The sequence below is a fragment of the Lagenorhynchus albirostris genome, chromosome 2 (genome assembly GCF_949774975.1).
Source record: "Lagenorhynchus albirostris chromosome 2, mLagAlb1.1, whole genome shotgun sequence".
NCBI lineage: Eukaryota > Metazoa > Chordata > Mammalia > Artiodactyla > Delphinidae > Lagenorhynchus > Lagenorhynchus albirostris.
The window spans coordinates 117,608,700-117,631,828 of record NC_083096.1 but is presented as its reverse complement, the minus strand read 5'-3'; the positions used below and the strand labels follow the sequence as shown (position 1 = coordinate 117,631,828).

General features: G+C 36.5%; 1 protein-coding gene across 2 annotated transcripts in view; it reads right to left on the bottom strand.

Moving 5' to 3' along the window:
• Window positions 1–17,701: 17,701 nt before the first annotated feature.
• Window positions 17,702–23,129, bottom strand: part of ADGRL4 (adhesion G protein-coupled receptor L4) — a 121,640-nt gene continuing 116,212 nt past the window's right edge. For both annotated transcript variants that reach the window (XM_060139668.1, XM_060139669.1), the window contains 3 exons: window positions 21,907–21,998; window positions 20,160–20,328; window positions 17,702–19,795 (listed from right to left, as the gene is read on the bottom strand). In XM_060139668.1, coding sequence (XP_059995651.1) covers window positions 19,733–19,795; window positions 20,160–20,328; window positions 21,907–21,998 — 324 coding nt within the window. In that variant the 3' untranslated portion in view covers window positions 17,702–19,732. The remainder of the gene's footprint in view (window positions 19,796–20,159; window positions 20,329–21,906; window positions 21,999–23,129) is intronic.

Sequence of the window (23,129 nt, the reverse complement as noted above, 5' to 3'; positions counted from 1 at the left end):
TTGTAATGTTCTTTTATCTGTTTCAGTCATTGGGAAACATTCTGTTTGAACTTGTGGCATCAACTTTAGATCATCTTTCATTAAACTCACTGTTCCAGGCACTGGGGACATAAAATTAATTGACCAAGACATGCTCTCAAGAAGCTCACACCCTAGTGAGACAAAATATAAACAAATCACAATAATACGACGTGTTCCTTGATATAATGGAGGATGCACTGCCTGCTATGGGGTCATGCTGGATGGATCGCTTAGAACATTATTTTCACAATTCAGTTTCACAAAGCATTGTCCAAGGACTGCCTGTATCAGAACCACCTGGGGAGTATTCATTAAAATGCAGGTAGGACTTCCCTTGTAGCGCAGTAGTTGGGAGTCTGCCTGCCGATGCAGGGGATGCGGGTTCGTGCCCCGGTCTGGGAGGATCCCATGTGCCCCAGAGCGGTTGGGCCACTGAGCCTGCGCATCTGGAGCCTGTGCTCCGCAACAGGAGAGGCCACAACAGTGAGAGGCTCGCGTACCGCAAAAAAAAATAAAAAAATAAAATAAAATGCAGGTGTCTGGGCCCTACCCCAGACCTACTGAATCAGAATCTCTAGGGATAGGGTTTAGGAATCTGCTTTTATATTATAACAAGCCTCCTAACAATTCTTACCCACACTAAAATTTGAGAGCAACTGCCATATATTTTTTCTTTCCTCCAATGTTCCCTGGTAACAGTGCTAAGCACAAAACCAGCTGCAATGAGCTGGTTTACAGCTCAGTAGAGTCACAGGGGAATTTGCATGGTAGTCACTCTGCCACAAGGTACACAGATCTGAAAATTCAGCACTGAAAATAGAGAAGCACAGGCCCCCAAAACACTCTTCAGATTTTAAGCCATTGCTGTGGTTGCCTGTGTTTAGAACCCAAGTATTACCGTGGGTGATACACTTCATTATTATTATCTTTTTTGTCCATTGTGAGTTAATTATTTTTAAAAACACTAGGCTTTTGAGAAAGCCATTCTTTGCTGATAAGCGACTGTTGTTTTCCTCAGGACAAATAGACACAGTTATCCAAGTTAATCTGATGGAATGATTGAGAGCTGGTGGTTCAACCAATACATTCTTTACATTACAGAAAGAAAGGAAAGGAAGAAAAGGAGGAAGGAAGGGAGGAAATCAAAGGAGGAAACCAAAGAAAACTCTCTCTCTTGTTACAATTTTGAACATAAGCCTTACTTATTATTCCCCACACAAATTATTTATCTATGTAACTCAATTAGAGAATTGGCTCTGATGATGGTCAGATCATCACGCATTTGTGTTTCTTTAGTCCTTTTTTTTTTTTTTTTTTGCGGTACGCGGGCCTCTCACTGCTGTGGCCTCTCCCGTTGCAGAGCACAGGCTCCGCACGCGCAGGCTCAGCGGCCATGGCTCACGGGCCCAGCCGCTCCGCGGCATGTGGGATCTTCCCAGACCGGGGCACGAACCCGTGTCCCCTGCATCGGCAGGCGGACTCTCAACCACTGTGCCACCAGGGAAGCCCTGTGTTTCTTTATTCCTATACTCATCTCCATGACCTCAGTCTCTAGCCCTCGTGTTCCCAAGTCCAGCTTGCTTACATATTACAATATATTCCTAGTGGTTCCCTTTGCTTTTCTGTTACCTAGCTTCAAGATTCAGCAGTGATGCTTGATAAATATTCCTAAAGTATGACTTTCATGATGCCAATGTGTTAGTTAGGCTTCTAGAACCAAAGAATGGAGTTTTGCTCTGATCACCTTACATACAAGGAGGTTACTGGAGGCAATTGTCTTCTCTCTTGGTCTCCCATATGTACTATATGGTTTCATGATATGCTTCTGACTACAAGTTTCCTCTTTCTAACTCTTTCTCTCCCCTGAACAGTCCTTTATGCAGTCAGTCTGATTGCCTTAACTAATAATAATCGTCATCATTCACAGTGGGCAGATTCTCTATCCCTGGGCTGCGTACCCACTCTGACCCAGTTAGTTATCAGCTCAGTGCCAAGAATTGTCCATCTTTGCTTCCTGAGCCACAACCTCTGGTTGAGGGCACCTGTAACTTTCCAGCTCAAGAACCTATAAGTGACTCTCTTTAGGTTCACTTTAGGTTGAAAATGTTTAAACTTTCTCTCTCTGGATTTCAGTTTCCCTGATAACAGGATGCTTCCCTAACTTTTCAATTTTATTGCTGACTACTTTAATGTGTGCTCACTGCCATAGTAGACCAGTTTCCTTCAAGTGCTTCCATATACTGTGCATGGTCCCACCTCTACACCCTAGTCTTTAATGCTTATTCCGCAAAAGCCATGCACCTTCCCTCTATTGACACCTTACTCATTTAGCTACAGCTCACTCATTCTATAAGAATCATGTTCTATCACCTTTATCCAGCCTCTTCAAGGATTTTGTCCTATGTTAATCCTCCCTTTTTGTCATCTTTTTGAACATTATAAGTACTGTCCTATTATCTATGATTTATTATTCAGGTTGTTTAGTTCATGTGTTTTTTACACAATACTTTGCTGTCTAATTGGCTTCCTTGTGTCATATTGGCTAGCACTGTCCTCCTATGTGGTAGGGTCACATATCACTGTGCTTTGTGACATAGTGCCCAGCCCAGTTCTATACACATAATTGGTGCTCATTGTTGTAAAGACAATGTGAAACAGAATAAGCAATCATTAAACAGGAAATTCCCTAAATGATTGCTACAAGGGTGATGATTAGCAATATTACCCAGAAAATATCATGTATTTGGTAAACGGGAAACTTCTTTTCTGTATGAATTAATCATTGAGTGGTTCTTTTTAACTAAAGAAAGGGGATTTTTTGGGCCTCCCTGGTGGCGCAGTGGTTGAGAGTCCACCTGCCAATGCAGGGGACATGGGTTTGTGCCCCGGTCCGGGAAGATTCCCACATGCCGTGGAGCGGCTAGGCCCGTGAGCCATGGCCGCTGAGCCTGTGCGTCCGGAGCCTGTGCTCCGCAATGGGAGAGGCCACAACAGTGAGAGGCCCGTGTACCACAAAAAAAAAAAAAAGGGGGATTTTTAAAATCTTTCTTCATAACCTCAAAAACAAACAAAAAAATCTCGATCTGATTCAAGTCCAGAAACTAGAGAGTTCTTTGAATGAAGTAGAGGACTTAGCTCATGGACACGAAATAGGGAGAAAAAGGCATTTAAGGCAGAGAAAATGGCTTAAATAGAAGCATGGAAACAAGGACATTCATGATTTGATCTGGAGTTCAGTTTTACTGAAGTAGTAAATTCAGCATAATTCCCACCTCTAGACTGGATGGTAAGGAATTTATCCTGCACAACTTTGTATCTTCAGTGTTTAACACAGTAGCTGGCATATGGTATGTCCTCACTAAACATTTGTTGCAAGATGGCTCAGGTTAGAAAGAAGAAGAATTAAAAAAAAGAAGAGAAATTATTCTACAGAGCATCCTGAGTGAATGCAAAACATACATAGAAGTATAAAGGAATGTGTACATATTGTTCAATATTATAACTACCATTGACTAGTAATGAAAGTCAACTGATCATTTGAGAGCAAGCAATTAAAAAGACTTAATAATGAAGGCACTAAAGCAAATATTGGTTCTTCTAGCACCAAATGCTATGGAGTGAGATTTCTACCAGGTATACAGAAAATGAACCGTAGATCTGTGACATGCGTAAGTAAAAAGTAACCAGGTTTAATTGATTCAAAAAATACAAAGATTTTCTTTTGGCTTTCCTCGTGAAAAAAAATTTCCTTTTTCTTACCAGTTTCTAAGTGAGCAAATTGACATTGTAATTCATGTTGTTGTACTCAAAGTTGCTTTGTTAATTTGTGCCTTGGTCATCTATATAAGAATTTCTTTTGTTCTATATGTTTCTTCTCACATTAACTTTTTCGATTGAATTTTATTCCTTGTTAAAGACTTTCTTTCAAGTATTCTTATACATATGTGACAGAGTAGGTGGACTTTACTCAAATCAGCAGGGCTTTTTCAGCACAGGTACTGGAAACTCAATTTAAATACCATGAGTAAAAACTTGGGTAACCTGGAAGTCAAGGGTGGAACTAGATTCATGCACATTAAAACCTAGGGCTCTAATGACGTTATCAGGCCTTTATCTTCACCCTGTGACTCTGCCTCTTGCTGTGTATCAGTTTGTATTTTTTCTACTCCAGATGAGCTTTTCACATGTGGTTGCTAAGGAGGCTTCTAGTGGGTCCAATTCTCCATGTTTCCAGCTTAATAGAACTAGAGGACATAGATATTCTCTCTCTAATGTTTGTCTTCAGAAAAGACTGATTGGTCCAACAAGGCATGTAGTTCCCGTGAATGATTTGCAAAGTTGGGTTGTATGATTAGTTTGATTTTCGTCATATCCCTTCCCTCCCTGACTCCCTCACCTTCAGTGGCCAGGGTGTGCTGGGCACCCCATGTAATAGCACTGCAAGATTACAGGTATTGAAGGGAGAATTCTCAGAAAGAAAGTGATGTTGGCCATTCAACATATGACTACAATTTTGACCTAATAGTGGAGATTATGTTTTCTAGATTGGAAACAATGAGATAAGCAGCACATATCTTGACATAGAACACCATCCTGACAAAATTTATTTTTGCCTTATGATCATTTTTAAGACTGTATCCTACAAAGATGACTGCAACAAATCTTCTATCCCATGTGTTTTCTTCAATATGATCTTACCAGTTTCTGATCAAGAGGTGGAGTCTAACTCCTTCCCTCTGCCCCCAAATCTGGACTGTAGCTAACAGAAGATGGCAGAAGTGATGCTGCAGGGCTTCTGAAGCCAGGTTAAAAGCAGTATTGCAGTTTCTGCCATGGTCTCTTGGAATGCTTCTGCTTGGGATGGTCTATCTTAGAGCCCAGAAGCCACGGTGACTTGGCTGCATGTAGATGTTCTGATCGGCAGTCCTAGCTAAGCTTGGCCTTTGAGTCATCCCAGCCCTGGCACCAGCCATGCAAGTAAATTAACTGTCTTGGAAGTGTATCCTATAGCCCCAGTTGTTTCAGCTCCCAGCCATTTGTGTCACTCACAGAGGAGGCTCTAGACATAAAGGGGAAAAGATGAGCCACACCACTGTGTCCTGGTAGAATTTCTGACCCTAAATTACGTGGCACAAAACAAACAAACAAACACACCTCAGTTGTTTTATACTACTAAGTTTGGTTAGTTTGTTATGAAGCAATAAATAACTAGAGCATAATTCATGCTCTCAGTGCCCAGCATGGGTTTTGGCAGAGGATAGAGAACATATTTTCCCCCTGACATCTGAAACACCATTACTCCAGATGAAAAACATAGTCTGAAAATAATACTATCAGAGAGGGATTTAACTGATAGTATAATGATGATCAGGTACATTCTTTAAAAGAGGTGGATTCTGAGATCTTAAAGTCACTGAAAGATATTAATTAAGGGAGAGAAATGTAAAATAAAATCCAGGGATAGAGAGTTTAGTGATCAGCACCTACTTGGGATAATAAGAAATTGATGACTGAAATGTATGCAAGGCAATAGAGATGAATTTCAAAGCTGGGTAATTTATTGGGGTCTCGAATGTCTTGCTAAGTTTAGCTTTAGATAAGGAATAATAGGAGGGTGTTAAAATATATTCTGTTTGAAAGTTACATACCCCAAATGGTAAATTTGTTATCATAGCTGTGTTTCAGATGACTTAGAGTGAGTAACAATCCCATGATGTAGTAGAGAGTCTGGTAGAAAACATGAAGAGCATGTAGAAATTGTGGAAGATAAATAGAATAATTGTGTGACCAATTATAGTTAGGGGTTAATTATAATTATAAATTCTTGCTTCCTATAAATGATTAATCCCCCAAATAATTCCAGAACATGACTATAGTTTGTAGTGAGGGACAGCTGAGAAAAGAGGCTTATTTTGAGGGATTTTCAAGTGTTAGTGGTTAGTATAGAGATGTAGTTTTCAAAAATAGCATTGGAAAAATTTTATTTTCATTTGGCATATTTGTGATCTTAGATTTTTCACTCTAGTCTTGTCAATCATAGGTCGTAAACCACACTAACAGAATGTGTTGTACCTGATGTGTGTACTTTTGGTTTAGTACTCAAAATCCCAGTCACTAGCTATGGCATTTAGAGCAAGTAACATTCCTAGAATTTACTTTTAACATTGGGAAACTGTTATTTGACTATTTCATTGAGTTTGTGGAAGAATCAGATGAATACATATATGTGGAAGTGTTTTTGTACACTATCAAACCATATACACATAAAAATTCTTCAGATGAAACTATAGATTAAAATGTTTCAGCTATATCAAAGGAGTATGTTATAGGGTAAAGTCCCTGAGAGGTATATATACTGGGCTGGTGTCTTGGATTTTATGTGGGGCTACAAAGAGGAGTGTTTCAGCCCAGACTGAAGATTGGGGAACACAACTGGATGTTGGATCAGAATAGACTCATACTCTAGGGCAAGGAGCCAGAAATGGGTGTGGAGGTAAGACCATGATAAGTCCAAAGGTGAGAAATGAGAAGTCAATGAAATGAATCAGAGAAACAGATTTGAATAGACTGAAGGAAGGAAGTTAGAAAGATTTCAGTGGATTTCTGTAGGAGGGGCAGGGACACTGGTATGTCAGTTTCCTCTATCGACAGTTTCCTTTATTGATGGTCCTCTTGGTGTGGGGCTTCTTTGCCTAGGGTTTAATGGGGGTATTCTCACATAGGATTACTTAATTATTAAGGGTTTCATTCTTTCAGTTCTCAAAATTGCTATACCTGATACTTTAACTTAGACAATTCCTATTCCTGTCTCAAGCTTAGACTCTGAAAGCTAAGGGATATAAAAACTGTTGTCCTAGTTGGCTCAGATTCCTCCTCATTGATGGTGCCCTCCAAATACGAGGGCAGGTGACACTAAAGCACCCTGTATAAAGCCTCTATTTTGTATCATGACTCCCAAAAGCAGCTACTATAATTTCCTTTTTTCCCTTTTGAAACCCTATTGCCTCAGAAGTTGTTCTACCACCTTGCCCTTCTTCTTTGGATTGTTCATTCTATCAGCTTGGGTCTTCACCCTTTTTCTGACCTTAGAAAATGTCCAGCATTTTTTGATTCCATGCTCCAGAGCCAGAGGCCACCCTTGCTGTACTCAAGCATTTTAATTTAGTGTTTGTTGTCAGGGTCAAAACCTGAAAGAGATTATTAGTCAGGCAATTACATATGCTGTTAGGTAGGTGTTAATGTGGTCACTTTTATTTCAGGTCAAACATTGAGGTTATCTCCTGTTTTCATGTTATTTGAGTGATGGTGCAGAACTTTATCAGTACCAAGTAACACTGTGTATTTGAAAGTAAACAGAGATTGCATGGTGGGTGCAGCTTATAAATAAAGAATGCAAAAGAAATCTTTTCCAGTTGCCAATATAATTTCACTTTCTGGCATGAGAATTGAATTATATTTCAGGGTGAATTTTTAAAAAATATTAAATGTTTAAAATAATATTTTCTATTTTAGAAGAAAAATTTTAGATTTACAGAAAAATTGTGAAGCTAGTACAAAGTTCCTGTATACCCAAGCCTAGTACATTTGTCACAATCAATGAACAAACACTGGTGCATTATTATTAAGTAAAGTTTTTAACTTATTCAGATTTCCTTAGTTTTTATCTAATATCCTTTTTCTGTTCTAGAATTCCATTGAGGGCACCACACTATATTTAGTTATGGTCTCCTTAGCTCCAGTGACTACGATAAGTTCTCAGATTTTCCATGTTTTTGATGCCTTTGACAGTTTTGAGGAGTTTTTGTAGTTTTGTCTTTCACTTGGGATGTGACTATGTTTTTCTCATTATTAGACTGGGATTATGACTTTGGGAATCCCCATGGATGTGTTCTTTCAATAAGGGAGGCGATTCTTTAAATTTAGCTATCATTTCTCGCTTATAAACTGGTATTATTTCTTTGTGTGTTTGTTATTCAGTGATCAGGTTACTGTATACAGGTCTCCTTATTGGTTTTCATTAGCATACAATACTTTTGGAGTGTCACCTCTTGCAAACGAATTTAACTTAAACCAAGATATCTGTCTTCATTTCAAGCATATTAGTGCCTGTAGTGCCACCAAAAGGCAATTATCACTCACTTTGAGATTTAGCTTATTAGAGACAGAGTGCTAAAGGAAGCAGGTTAATTCTTGGTCGTGGTTATTTTCCCTTTAAAAATGAGAGGTGTAGCCTGCAGCTAAGGCTTCGTAATGATGTGTTCAGTGTTCACAGGCTGTGTTGCTTGTGTGGTTTCAGAGAAAAATACTTTTTGAACATGGGATTTTTCACCTTTTCCCTATTATCTCAAGCTTCCCCTGCTGGGTCTATCGGGTGATTATGTCTGATTCAGTAGTCTGTAATACTCTCATTGCACTTGGAAGTGTTACATACAAATCATCCATTAAAAGGGGAGACAAGAAGATATCATTGAATGCTGTTTTCAGATTCAGTAGATGATTTTCAGTTTTGTGTAGCTTCAGGGAAGGCATCCCTGCAAACTACTTTCCTTTAAAAATGTCTTTAACTTCCTCACTAATTCATAAATTCATTTTTCCTTAAACACAACTTCATTATTTCCCTTTCTCTTTTGTACACTGTCATAGTAAATCAGAGACTCAAAATTTCTTTAATGTCATGGGTAGCACCATTTTATTTTTGAATCTGTCATTTTGTTGTGCAAAAGTTCCACAACTAGATCTGGGTGAGATGAAATACAGTCTTAGTGTACAATATGTTTTAGGTCATAGCTTTTTGACTCAGGTTGTCACAGAAAGAGAAAATAGGACGTAGTTTAAGTTTGGTCTCACTAAATATACCAAACTTTTGAAATAGATTCATTGTATATGTAAACTTGCTTCCTAATTTTTCTGATATTAAATATTTGTCTTCTTTTTTTTCTAGTCAGAGCACTATGTAGAAATATTATTCTGTAAATAGTATCAACTTCCTAGAGCAGAGCCAGAACTGGATACCATTACATAACCTTAAAAATACTTGAATATGGATAAACAACAAGTTCCTACTGTAGAGCACAGGGAACTATATTCATTATCCTATGATAAACCATAATGGAAAAGAATATAAGAAAATAATGCATATATATGTATAGCTGAATCACTTTGTTGTACAGCAGAAATTAACACACCATTGTAAATCAACTATACTTCAATAAAAAAATTACTTGATTATGCATTCACTTACTATATATTAGTGACTTCACATTTGTTTAGAAAATGCTACATTCTTACTAGTTACACAATGATTAAATATAGGATAATATTTGTAATACAAAATAATTTATGTGCCATTTTACAAAATGAAAATATGTTCATCTAAATTTTAGGATAATAGTTTTTTTTTGAGAGCTAAATATTTGCAAGTATGTTCTAAACTTGAAGCTGCTCTGAAAGTTATCAAGTGAATGAAAGAAAAACAGTAGATTTTCACACTGACTTTGGATTTTACACTAATAACCTTGAAATTTAATATTAAGATCAATGTATTTGTAAAGTTCATTTAGGGGGATATTTGCCTGTATATTGGCCAGGGAGAACTTTAACTAAATTACTCTCATTATGCCACAGATCGGGAGTTGTCTGGGCTCGCCATCACCCAATCATTTGTTATGTTGTATGAGGGAGGTGTGCCCTTGGTTTGCTACTTTATAAAGCTACTGTGTCCTCTTTTGTTGTTGTTTTCACAGAAAAATTATTAACTACATTCCTGAATTAATTGAATGCAAAGGAGTTTCATTTCACAACTGACAGGTACTTGACTTAGAGTTTATTGTCAAACAGAGTGCTACTCAATATTTCTGACCAACTCTACTGATGGAGTCAATAATTATGGATGAGTGACAGTGGAAGGATATGGAAACTGTACTGTATCACATCAGTACTTCCCGATCTATGTGCTGTGTGATCTCTCAGATCTTGGTTAGTGTACTCAAGGGAAAGAAAGAAGGGTTCTGAGTTTAAAAAGGTATGGCAAAATTACGTTAAGCTAGCATCAACATTTTTGTTTGTGTGTTTTTTTAAAGCAGCAGTAATTCTTTTTTTTTAACATCTTTATTGGAGTATAATTGCTTTACAATTGTGTTAGTTTCCATTTTATAACAAAGTGAATCAGCTATACATATACATATATCCCCATATCTCCTCCCTCTTGCATCTCCCTCCCACCCTCCCTATCCCACCCCTCTAGGTGGTCACAAACCACCGAGCAGATCAAAACAGTAATTCTTAAAATATTTTATATACTAAAAGAATTGACAGGCTGACTCAGTCAGTGGTAGAGTTGGGCAGTGGTTATGGGTAAACTATGCAGGATTTCTCAAAAATTTTTACTTATGGAATACCTTTGGAATGGTTTTAATAATACTATGGAATATTTTAATAATAAAAGTATTATTTTATTTTTTCAAATAGGCCCTATTAACTTTAATCAGAATACTGGTGTTTGGATACAGTATGGGAAATACTGATATAGACATGGATTTTTAAAGCTACCTCTGGATTCAGATATAATAGCAAAACATAGTTACCTGGATCATATAATTTGGGAGGTTTATGGCTTTTATTGTTTTCACTGAATTGTTCTTTGGTGTGACTTCGTTGGACTGTATTCAAGGACACTTCAGGGAACAGTCCTATTGAGTTCTTTACTTTGTCTAATGAAAGGATACACAGACATTAGCAACAGCATAAAACTTATGGCAGATTATATTTTCCTAAAATGACCTCAATAATATTTCCCAATTCCATATACTTTTATGCATGTGACTTTGTCACTCCATTAAAAGGTGGATCTATTTCTCCAACCCCATAAATCTGGGTGGGATTTGTGACTGCTTTGGTAGAAGTAAACATTATGCCTTCAGAGGCCAGGTGGTAAGAAGCCTGTCAGCCTTTACCAGGGTCTTTTGGAATGTTTGCTTTGGACATGCTATCACAAAGACCCCAGAATCCATGCTGTGTGAAACCCAAATGACATGGAGAGACCATGAATGGTGTTTGGCTGGCAGCCCCTGTGAAATGGTAGTGGATGGCCATCTCAGATGGCTGTAGCCCCAGTGAACATCTGAGTGCAGTTTCACGAGAAACCCTGCGTGAGAGCTACCCTACTGCGTTCAATCAACCAACAACAATGTGAGAAACCATAATAAATTATTTTTCGAAGGCACTAGATTTTGGAGTGTTGTGGCTACACTGCAGCAGGTAACAGGACAGAACCTGAATGAATAAAGCACTCATGTTTTAACTCCATTTTATGGCTGTACCCTTATTTCTCCTTTGACTCAATTCTCGTATGTGTTTTGCATTAAAATATCTAATTTGTATTTTATCCATGTTTGTAAAGTGCCTTAAAGTTATTTTGTAAAAAGGTTGAATGTACATAATGCTTCATGTATAAAATCACATCATGTCCAAGTCCAAAAATATATATTAATCCACTTACCTTTTCTGAGATTTAAAAAGAAAACAGAAGGATACTAAGAAACAGCATTATACTCTTGGTCTCAAAAAAATAGAGATTTGGTGAGAAAGAGTCCCAACAAGTAGAAAAAAAAAAGTTTGGTTGTATAGAGTTATTCAGCTTATCCAAGCTATGCATGCAAATCTACTTGAGAAAAAAAAAATTCACACAATGCTAAACAGGTCTTATACTTTAGCACATAAAAGAATAAAGAACTATGCTTCTGACCTCTGAGGCATTCTTTTTCAGAATGATGAGGTATAAGGTGACGGTGACATATAAAATAAAATGTCTGAATTCTTATATTAGTAACTAATAGAATTCCTGGCTCATTTATCTCAAAAATTTGCAATATCTAGTTTACTAAATATGGAAACTAGAAATTGCCTTTATATAATAACAAAGACATCTTATTGTTCAGGAAACAATGCAGAAAATTTAAATAGCATAAAAATAGGTAAAAACAAATGCATTTTACATATGACTATGAGGCATTTATTAAAGAATATTTCTTCCTTTCTACTGAAGATTCCTTTTTTTTTTTTTTCAAGTATTAAAATAGCTCATTTGCTTTTGCCTTTAAAGAAATCAAGACTATGTTTTAAAGGAGCATGGTTTCTATAGTTTTACATTAGGCAAGAGCAAATGAAATGACTGCAAATTGTCCTGCACAAAGAAGATGAAGTACCCAAATGATGCCAGAATGAATCTCTCGGTCTTTTATAGGAATATATGGAAAGCTGAGAATGTCAAATTATCTTCGCGTATATGTAACTGTTTAAAGAAGAGATTGTATTTTTCAAGTTCATATAAATGCTCATAGTATTTATACTTAAATAAAAATATATCAATGCACCTTTGTACAGGAAAACATTTAATCAAATGTTTAATCAAATTGTGGGACATTTAGCCCTGCAGGGGCAGAGATTTTATATGTCCAGAGCAGTGCAGGGGCCTGGGCTGCACCAGTACTCCAAAGGGCGTGTCAGCAATGTTGAACATTTGAAATTCTCTCTAACATCCTACCAGCTTTAGAGTGGAACTTCAGGTTTTGAATGGGGCAGGGTGGAGATGGAAAGGTAAGTTGGGAGGTGGTAGACAGGAAAGTGAACCTACAATTTGACTTCATCGTGACTGATTTCTGTTTTTACTGTTTCCTCACCTCTTTCAGAAATAACTTGCTGATAAATCAATAATGTGGAAATCTTCACTTTATACAAGAAATGTATGTCTATTTTTTATTAATTTGCTTTTTATTAGTGAATTCCACCACATACCTATAACAGTCCCTGGCACTTAGTAGGTGCACAGTCAATATCTGTTCACCCAGGTTATAATAATCATAGCTAATCCTTCAATGTCAATTGCTATGTGCTAAGCACTGTAGTAATTATCTTCCATATATTAGTTGATTTAATTGTCACGACAACGTGATGAAGTAGGTCCTGTTGTTATCCCCATTTCCTAGATGAGAAACTGAGTCACAGGGCATAACTAAGCTGAGACCCCATATCTCACTAGAGGTAGAAAAGGAATTCTAGCCCAGACACTCTGACTGCAGAGAGACCGGCCACACCGCGTTGCCTTTCGGAAAGTAAAGTTCTAAGATGTGAGAGGTGGCTGTTTATTTACACATTCCTTAAGGAGAATTGGAGAGATTGATCTGAGTGGGAAGATCAAATTGGGGAGCATTTAGGTAGTTCTGCAAAGGAGTGGGTGGCACTTGAGAAACAAGAAGTGATGTTTTGAATAATTACTTTCCTTACTCGGGTCATAGAAGGTCTTGCACAAAAACCTCCTGCATCAGATTGAGTGGAAGATATAGTGGTCATGATTGCCGAGTGGGCTGAAGTGACAGAATAAATGACCTCACTGGAGCTGTGTCGCTCTCCAGGAGCCAGATGCATGGAAAACCAGGGGAATTTTAGGGTAATTTGAACAATATTTGCAGTGGTGGCAGCACAAGGCTCTTTCTTCACAGCAGGCAGCAGTAGCGTGGAGTCTTTTTTAGGGCTCTGCTCATATCACCTAAAACTTACAAAACTTAACTGACTGCCAGGATAATTAACCCCCCTGCGTACTGGAGGTTCTTTTAGATCCACTTCCGATACATTAAGGAAAAGAAAGAAAATAATCATTTTCAGGTTGGGCAGCCTGGCCCTTGGATGCTGATATATGGCAAATTGCAACCCAATAGGAAATGAAACCACATTTCTTAAGAACAATTTTGCAAGAAAGCTATTAATTTTCCCCTTTTGAGTGTATAAAATTGTAATATACTTTATAGATTTTATTATTTACAATGCCTCAGAGTGGGGGGTTGAAATTAGAATCGTGGTACATTGATACCAGAAGAGATCCATTGCAGCTAAACTAACGCTCTCATTTTATATTAATCATAACTACCATACAAACCTATGACGTATAACGTCTGAATGAAATACTGAGTAAATTGTTCTGTACTTTCAGATTGCCTACTGATCTTAATGCTTGCTCAAGCCTTCTATCTAGTGTAAGTAATTCAAATCCTTTTCACTTAAATGAAAATGCTCAAGGAGCTTTGTGGATCTCAAATCCATGGCATGATTTTCACTGAATAGTTACAAGAAATAACAAGCAACTTCTATATCAATGAAAGGTTTATAGTGCTTTAGCTTATCAACATGGGTCCACATCCATCATAAGAAAAAAAATAACTATTGGCATTGGGTATTTTAAACAACAAAACCAAGCCACATAGCATGGAGAACATTACTCCTGAAAGATACTGACGTCTTCTAATGTATTACTGCATACCAGCTGTGCAATTTATGGTCCATCCTTAGTATGGAATATTATTCAGTCACTTAAAAGAAATGAATGAAATATACCCATTAGCTTTCCACATGATAATAGAGATGCTTTTAAAATGTGATCTAATACTAATCATTTGAATATGATGATATGAACAGGAAGAAAAAAATGGAAGAATATATAACAGCTAGTTAAAATAAATTGCCTGGTTGGGGGTGTAAGTGGGCATGGGGATAGGAATACATGTGCAGAGAAAGGGCAGCAAAGCAAAGAGAAAAGAAGAAAAATACTTCACCTTAAAACATATGAAATACACATTTCAAATTGCATATGCAATGTAGAAAAGACATGTTACAAAAGAATGTCACACTTCCTCTATACCCAAAAGAACATAATTGTAAACAGGAATATTATCCTTATATGATATGAGTTTATAGCTACGGAACAGTGGAATATGCTCTAGACTGAGAGGCAGAAAGCTTGGGTATGAATCCAGTCCCTTTAACTTCCTATCTGAGAGAGTCTGAGCAAGTTCCTCAGAGTTTCCATTGCGGGGAGCAGAAGCAGCTATGACTTTCAGTTTAAACACTGATTGTTCAATTTCCTAGCTGTGTGACACTGAGCACTTTTCACATTAAAAAATGAGGATAAAATTGCATATATTACTGTAAGAATTAAATGAGATCACACAGTTTAACAATTGAAATCTATATCAAATTTCAGGAAGAAGTCTTTTTTCCCTTTAAATGCCATCTTCCAGTTATTTCTCTCATATCTGTAGTCTAAAACCTAAAAGTTTTAAGTTTTAAGCATGATGACTTAACAACCCCTATTAAGTGTTATGTTATTTCGTACACTTTGTAAGTGCTATAGTTGTAGTGACTGGGGAAATTAATATGCACCAAATTGATCTGAGAGGCTTCATACTAGAGGTCTTGAATCATGGGCAGAATTTGCACGGGAGAAGACGTTCTAGGTAGCAGAAAAATCTGAACAATAGGTACTCTTTCTGATCCATACTGAATCAATAATTCACATACTCCTCAAAGATTTCATGTTGGAAAAATTAGAGGATAATCTTGACACATAGAAAAGGCTCATATTTTGTAAGTAATTGAAGATGGGTGCAATAACTTCAAATATATGGAAAATTAAGAAATGCAGGGTTATCATTTAATTGGGGGGCATTAAATTAAAAAGGACTGAAGAAATGATGCCATCATCAAATGAGTACGTATAGACTGTTGGTTATGCCTAGCATGAAGGTTGTGGAGTATCTGCTTAGAGACTTTCTCGTACGTTTTTTAATTGCTATATTGTGTGCAAATATATTTTTTCTAACCACAGTGTAATCAATCAACTAACAGATTTTTTAATTAGGGGATTATAGTGTCTCCAGTTAATAACAAGTTTATACACAGTAAGGGAATTTATCTTACACTTCTTTGGTGTCCATTCATCTCATTGTTTGAGACGCACCTTAAAGTATTAAGTTCTTTGATTGAATCCCTTGAAATACGATAACCCTTCTCCCAACCCCAGCTGCTCATGAAGAAGAGTTTGCAAATTAATATTTATTAATGAATTTGTAATACATTTTAGAGGTTGAGGAGACTGAATTTAAAATCCTAATATTTATTCCTCTCACTATCAAATGGTACATGAGGAATAACAGACAAATGGAAAATAAAGCACTACTTTATTACTTCTTTGGCAAGTTCCTTACAAATCCCCAAAGATCTTCCCTGGAAAAACTGAGTTGAAGCCATATTACGAGCTCAAGGCTACACTGGTAGCCTAATTCCTCTCCTTGCTCTACTTCATCAATTTGAGATTGCTGGGCCATCTCTTCCACCTAAACTGCATGACATTAGAGATAAGCATGGAGGGCTTTACCTGAGAAAGCTGGCTCACCCAATATGCTTCCAGTATGGAGTATCTAAAGCAAAAGAGCAAAAGCCAGGCTGTTCAGAGGGTCCAGACTCTCTTATCACCTCAACCACAAGGTCACAAAACAGAAGAAGGCAGTGACATTGATTCACGAAGCAAAAAAGAAAAGGTATCTGCCTTAAAGGAAGAACATAACTTGGTACAATGAATATCTTGAGCTCGGATAAATAATTGCAATACAATGTGATAAATGTCAAAATAGGTAAGTACTGGATGGAATGATGACACAAAAGTAGAGCTGATTAATTCCTTGTGTGAAACCAGAAAGGCTTCATAGAGAAAGATACATTAGGTATAAGCAGATGTTTGTCAGAGTAATGATGATAACAAGGAGGAAGCTCCAGAAATAGGGGATTTGGTAAACCATAGAAAGTCTTGGGAAAAATAAACAGTTTAGCAGAACTGAAGAAACTCATAGGGCAAACGTGAGAACCAGGGGGGTAGGATCTCTTTATCTCACAGACTTTGAGTGGGTTTAAATTTTTTCATGTTAATTAAGTGTGTGGTGTGTGGGCATTTGAAGGTGTGGGTGATGTCCACACCATGGGGCAGTGTCACTTGGGGATGGGGTGAGCCCTCAGGCAGCGGGTCACACTGGGTCCTGCTGAGGCAGAGCTGCTGGGCCTCAGGGGACATGGCTTCATTGCACTCCTCCATCTGAGGGCTCGGGAGCCGCACATTGGAAGTGTGTTTCCAGCAGCTGTATGTACTTTTGTATGTACCTTTCAGTTCAGCATCTTAATACATTCCTGTCATTGTAATGTTCATTTTTGTTTTTGTGGTTTTTTTTTTTTTTTTTTTGCGGTACGCGGGCCTCTCACTGTTGTGGCCTCTCCCGTTGCGGAGCACAGGCTCCGGACACGCAGGCTCAGCGGCCATGGCTCACGGGCCCAGCTGCTCCGCGGTACGTGGGATCTTCCCGGACCGGGGCACGAACCCGTGTCCCCTGCATCGGCAGGCGGACTCTCAACCACTGCGCCACCAGGGAAGCCCCATTTTTGTATTTTTTAAACCGAGCCCAGTGAAAACCTTTTTTGAGCCCTTTCTCTTGTTGATTATAAAAACAGGGGGCAAGTGCTATGAGGCATTTATGCAATAAATATATATTTATACGTGTGCACACACCTGTTTTTTTTTTTTTAAAGAGAGATCCTTACCTAATAAAAAGGTAAGTGAGCAGTTATGAAAAGGTCTGAAATCTCATACTAAAGAATACAATTTTCACCCAATGATGTCAATGGGAGGGTTAGTGAAAACAAGATTCAGGATTTTAAGGTTTTCCCTACTGATATGAATACTTGCTTATATCTAAAGATGTTATTATGTATATATTTCCATAGTATTAGTTCCTATAGTTGCTGTAACAAATTATCAAAAAAAAATATCAATAATCTTGTGACAAATTATCAACAAACTTGGTGGTTAAAGCAATATACATTTATTGTTTTACAGTTTTAGATGTTAGAAGTCCAAACTGGGTCTCCCTCGGCTAAAACAAAAGTACAGCAGGGCTGACATCCTTCTAGGAGCTCTGGGGGAGAATCCATTTCCTTGCCTTTCTCAGATTACAGGAGCTGCCCATGTTCTTTGGCTTGTGGACTGTTTCCATCTTCAAAGCCAGCAATGTGTGGTTGAGTATGCCTCGTATGGCACTGCTTTAACAGGCTCCCTCTTCTGCCTCCATCTTTTGTTTATAAGGAAACTTGTGATTACATGGGACCAACCTGAAAAATCCAGGATAATTTCCTCACGTTAAAGTTAGAGGACTAGCTGTTAGCTGGTTAATTCTCCTCTCCACGGAACCTAACGTATTCATGTGTTCTGAAGATTAGGGTGTGGGCATTTTGGGAAGACCATTATTCTGCCCACCACACATAATTTGTATACATTGATTGAACAGATTACTTTTTTAGTATCTTATTCCAATAGCACTGTCCTATAATGATAATTATAATAATAGGTCATATAAAAGATCAAAAGATCAAATAAAAAGTTATCACAAATACTCTAAAAATGTTTAAGACATTGGCAGGCAGCTCATCTTTCTAGAGAAATGCCTCAGTCAAGCAGTAGAAAGATTCATTCAGATATCATTTTATTTGTTAGTGTAAGATGTGACAGACTTCACTTGAACAGCTGGAGAAATCAAGGTCAAATCACAACATTTAGTGTATTGGCACACTTTTACAGGTAGGTGTAGAACAATTACATATTTTTTGAAGTAAAATCACTGTTTCTACATTTTAATGAGAAAACTTGAAGATAGATAGAAGCCTTACATTTTAGCAGATATGCCTTAATAGAGGAAAACTGTCAGAAAATAGATCCAGTGTGAAAGTTTATACAGTTCCCAGTGATTTCTTTGTTATAAATAACATTTTTAGATGTGTACTTTTCTGAACAGAAAAAAATAGCAATTAACTTTATGAATACTTTCATATTTACAATGCCCTTTTAAAAATAGTAAATTGAAAGAGAATATTGTGATGTGAACTACAATATTTCTAAAATTAAAAAGAAATAAAGAACTCAAATATGCTAGTCTAATGAGATACAATATTTTTCACTACACTGAAAGGTTATGGAACAGAGTACTTCAGGTTTATATACACAATTTTTACATTTACAGGCATGAACAATATTATATTTTGACACATTTATGTACTACTGAATAAGCATTTGAAATCACAATCTGTGAAATAAGTATAGAAAGAGCATATACCTCATTCTGATGTTAACCTAAAAACAGAACAGAAATGTTTAGTTTTTTTTGTGTGTGAAGTTTTGTGTTTTTATAGACTATTAGAATAGAAAATGGATATAACAAATACAGGTCTAAGTTGTTTAGGTAGAAATTTAAGTTCAGAACAATTCACAGAATGGTAAGATGTGTTTATTCAATTGTTTGTTTTATCTCTAATTTCCCATCTAGTTTACAAAACAACGAGCTTGTTCAAAATATGTCTCATTGTTACAACCATCATTCCCTTTTTACTGTTTTATATTCTACCTCTTCATTCTCTTATGTTCCACTTTCTGTAACGGAGCTCATTACCAAGGTGATAGGGGACTAGTTTCAAAGGCAACATGAATCAAGAAAATATCAAGCCAGTGGTTTCCTTCAGGACATTCATATATTTTTTGTGTTAGAAAGAAAATCTTTCCTTGGGTGCAGTGATATCACTCTGAGAAACCAATTACTTTCCAAATATCTGCAATACTATTTTTGACACAGCTAACTAAGTCATGTAGGAAAGCTTACTATAGCTATATGGTACATAATTTTATCTCGTATTATCTACATTTCTTATACAGTAAACAGAAAAATGGACTTAAAATATTTGGTTAGTATTAATAATTGGACAATTTGTTTGAGTCATTTTTATACACTGGCCATCCACAGCTTGGTTTCTTTATTTCTGTGTAGCAATAATGATCGATAGTTCTCTCTGTTTACCTCAAACATCCGAAACAACAAGGGACATTTTTGAACAATCTATAATATTCTTCTTGGATCTAAAAAAAAAGAAAAAGAAGAAAGTAAGAAACGTGAAACATAACTGTAACAATCACATCAAATTATTTTCAAATCACAACAAATTGTTATATTTAGTTTTCTAAATTATTGTTGCTTTCTGATTATCTGTCAGAATACGCTCAAGTGAACGTAAGCTGTATTTATACTCCTACTAGCAAGTTTTTTAAAAGCACATTTCCCTATGAACAGCTAAGCATTCTGATTATTCTGACACTAAAATGTACTGCACTGAGGCAATAACGGCACAAGTCATGAATCTATGAGAATGAGAATTTTTATCAATTTGGTAACTGATGCTACATAAATATGCTATAAGGTTGACAAAAATAACAAATTGCTTACCTTTCTAGATAAAACACACAGGAATAAGAAGATGAACATCCCCTGGAAGGCATTGCTGACGGTGAAGAGGTAAGCTGTCACCACCGATGCATGTACAACATGGAGCACTCCAAAGATCCAGGTGGTGCCAAGGAGGAACAGGAGAGCAAGGGCTCCTCTGGCACAAGACCTAGAACAAATTTGCAGTGTTCCAGCTAAGAAAGCTATGCATACTTAACGTATCCTCAAATTCCTCAAATTATGTGGGAAGTCAGTTTTTGAATAACCAAGAAATCTTCGGTAAAGACCAATAATTTTGAAACTGACAAATTATGCTATAGCTGCATGGGACAGGCTAGGGTATACTAGCGTACTGTGGCTGGGATGTGCTTCCAAATTCAAGGCAGCATTTTTAAAATCTGGTATTTTTCAAGGAATTTCCTTAATCCTAAAATATTTTCATCTGTGTGGTTTTTTTTTTTTTTTTTTTTTTTTTTTTTTTTTTTTTGCGGTACGCGGGCCTCTCACTGTTGTGGCCTCTTCCGTTGCAGAGCACAGGCTCCGGACGCGCAGGTTCAGCGGCCGTGGCTCACGGGCCCAGCCGCTCCGCGGCATGTGGGATCTTCCCGGACCGGGGCACGAACCCGTGTCCCCTGCATCGGCAGGCGGACTCTCAACCACTGCACCACCAGGGAAGCCCTGTGTGTATGTTTTGATCTCAAATCTAATGTTGCAGGAACTCCCAAAGGTAAGACAGATAGCTGTTAGGAAGTATTCTCCCTAAGAAACCTTGAAGAGTATACCATGTGGATTTAGGTCAGCACATGGGCAGGACATCAAAGGATACTTCTGCTTTCCTTTCAGGCTTAGTAGAGAACATGTAAAATAAAACAAGTTTTTTTTTTTTTTGCTTTTGCAATACAGTTACCTCAAAGTAAATTCATGTTAGAATGCTTATTTCTTAAAAAATACAGGCACATACTCACTTTTACACATTTTCAACTTATTGCCTGTGAGTTTTGGTAAAATAATATTCAATCCTGCTCACTGAGGACCCTGCCTTGAAAATGAGGCAACTAATACTTATTTTCTCATTCATTCTTAGTGCAATCATTCTTTACTGCAGAAGATGTTTTTGCAGTGTACCACAGAAAATGAGTCATTCTCAACTTTATTAAAGCCAGCAAACTACATGTAACTATGAATGGTGAGGAGTAAAAGAAAGTAATCAATCAAACATTTGCTAAATCTTAACTATAAATCTTGTGCAAGATATTGAAACTACAGGAGTGTTCCCAAGAGACCCAAACGTCAGTTGTTTCTAATGTTCCCTACAGTACACTTCAGTTTTTCCTGAATAAACCATTTTCAAGGTCTCAATAAATCAGTTTTAAAGGGAGGGAGCTGAGGAAAAATCATGGCGGAATGCAAACTAGAAATCACAAGGAAGAAACACAGTTACTAAGCACTGAGAAGTGCTTTGCAAAAGCAGATCACTAAGGCCAACTTTTGTCTTAAAATGCAGTCCTCATCTTTTCTTTCAAAGGGGAATATGTTCAAAAAGATTGCTTTACTTACCATTTAATCTGTGGTGATTATAGGCTTATTAAACATATTAAATACTATTTAGCAATACTATTTAGTATTTTAAATATGATGGGGGAAAGTGTGAAAAATCATTTAAAAATTGTCCTTCCAAAAATTATTTCTACTTTAAGTTACTAAAGCTTTTAATCACTAAAGAAAATACAGTTGAAGAAATACTTACCTTATGTTCTCACAGCAACTAACTTCTGGTTTCAACCCCGCAGTGTGACGAAAAACTTTGTATATGATAACTCCAAATGCCAAGAGATTAACCTGAGAATATAAATTAATTTCAACAAAGAGATAATTTTCATAGTAAACTAGATACATATAAAGGAAATAAACAAATAGCAAATATATCAAATAAATAGAAACCAGTAAATCATGGCACTTTTATGTATATTAAGAAGTACAAACCCTCCGGTAGACATATGCAAACAAATATGTGGTTGATCTTTACAATATCACTGAAAATTGTCAGTACAAATCACAGTTAGTACAATTTGCCAGATTGTATTAAGCACCTGTTCAAGAACTTCTTCAGATGTTATAATCACTTCTACAGATTGATGAATTATCATCTTCTGCCAACAATATGGTTAATATACATATTAAGATAAATTTTGGTTTAAAAAACTTTATGAACACTTGAGAAATCAAATTTTTGTTCATGAAATTGTGTGCTGCTTCTTTGAAAAGAAGTTTTAGTGATACTTCTGTCAATCCTTTGAAAATTTAAACTGGAAAAGAGAAATTGAAAGGAAATTTGAAAACAACAAAACACCCTTAATTTCTACTGTTAGAAAATGTTTGAATGCACTTTCTTTTGTATGGTTCATCTAGCTATTTCTCCTAATATTATGTTGAGATTTCCTTTCCCTAAATTTAATCTCATAAACTTTCAAGATATTAATCAGTGAAATATATGTTTAAAGGCATATGCATTTTGATAAACATTTATATTCTATTATATATATTCCACAATATCGGTTATATAGAATTCACAGAATTTTTACCCCTTCTAAAATGACTGCATTATGAAAAACTTACTCTTCTTTTCTTTCCTTTTCTTATACTTTTGGAGACTTGTAAGTCATATATGCAGTGTCAGAGGATTAATTGAGGGTATATTTTAAATATACATCTATTTTAACATAAGCATACTAATAATTAAAAATATTAAAATTATAGAAATAATTTGTAGGTTAATCCTTTATTGCATATATTCTATTAATCCAAACAAATTTTTCAAAAGCCATTTTGTAACAACAGTAGAAAAGTGCAATATTTTAATTTTCAGCTAATTCTTATACTAGGATTTCAGATATCAATAGAAAAATTCTGTTTTTTCTTCCATGTTCTAAGGACTTTATATAGATTCTAAAAATGAAATTTACTAGTTAC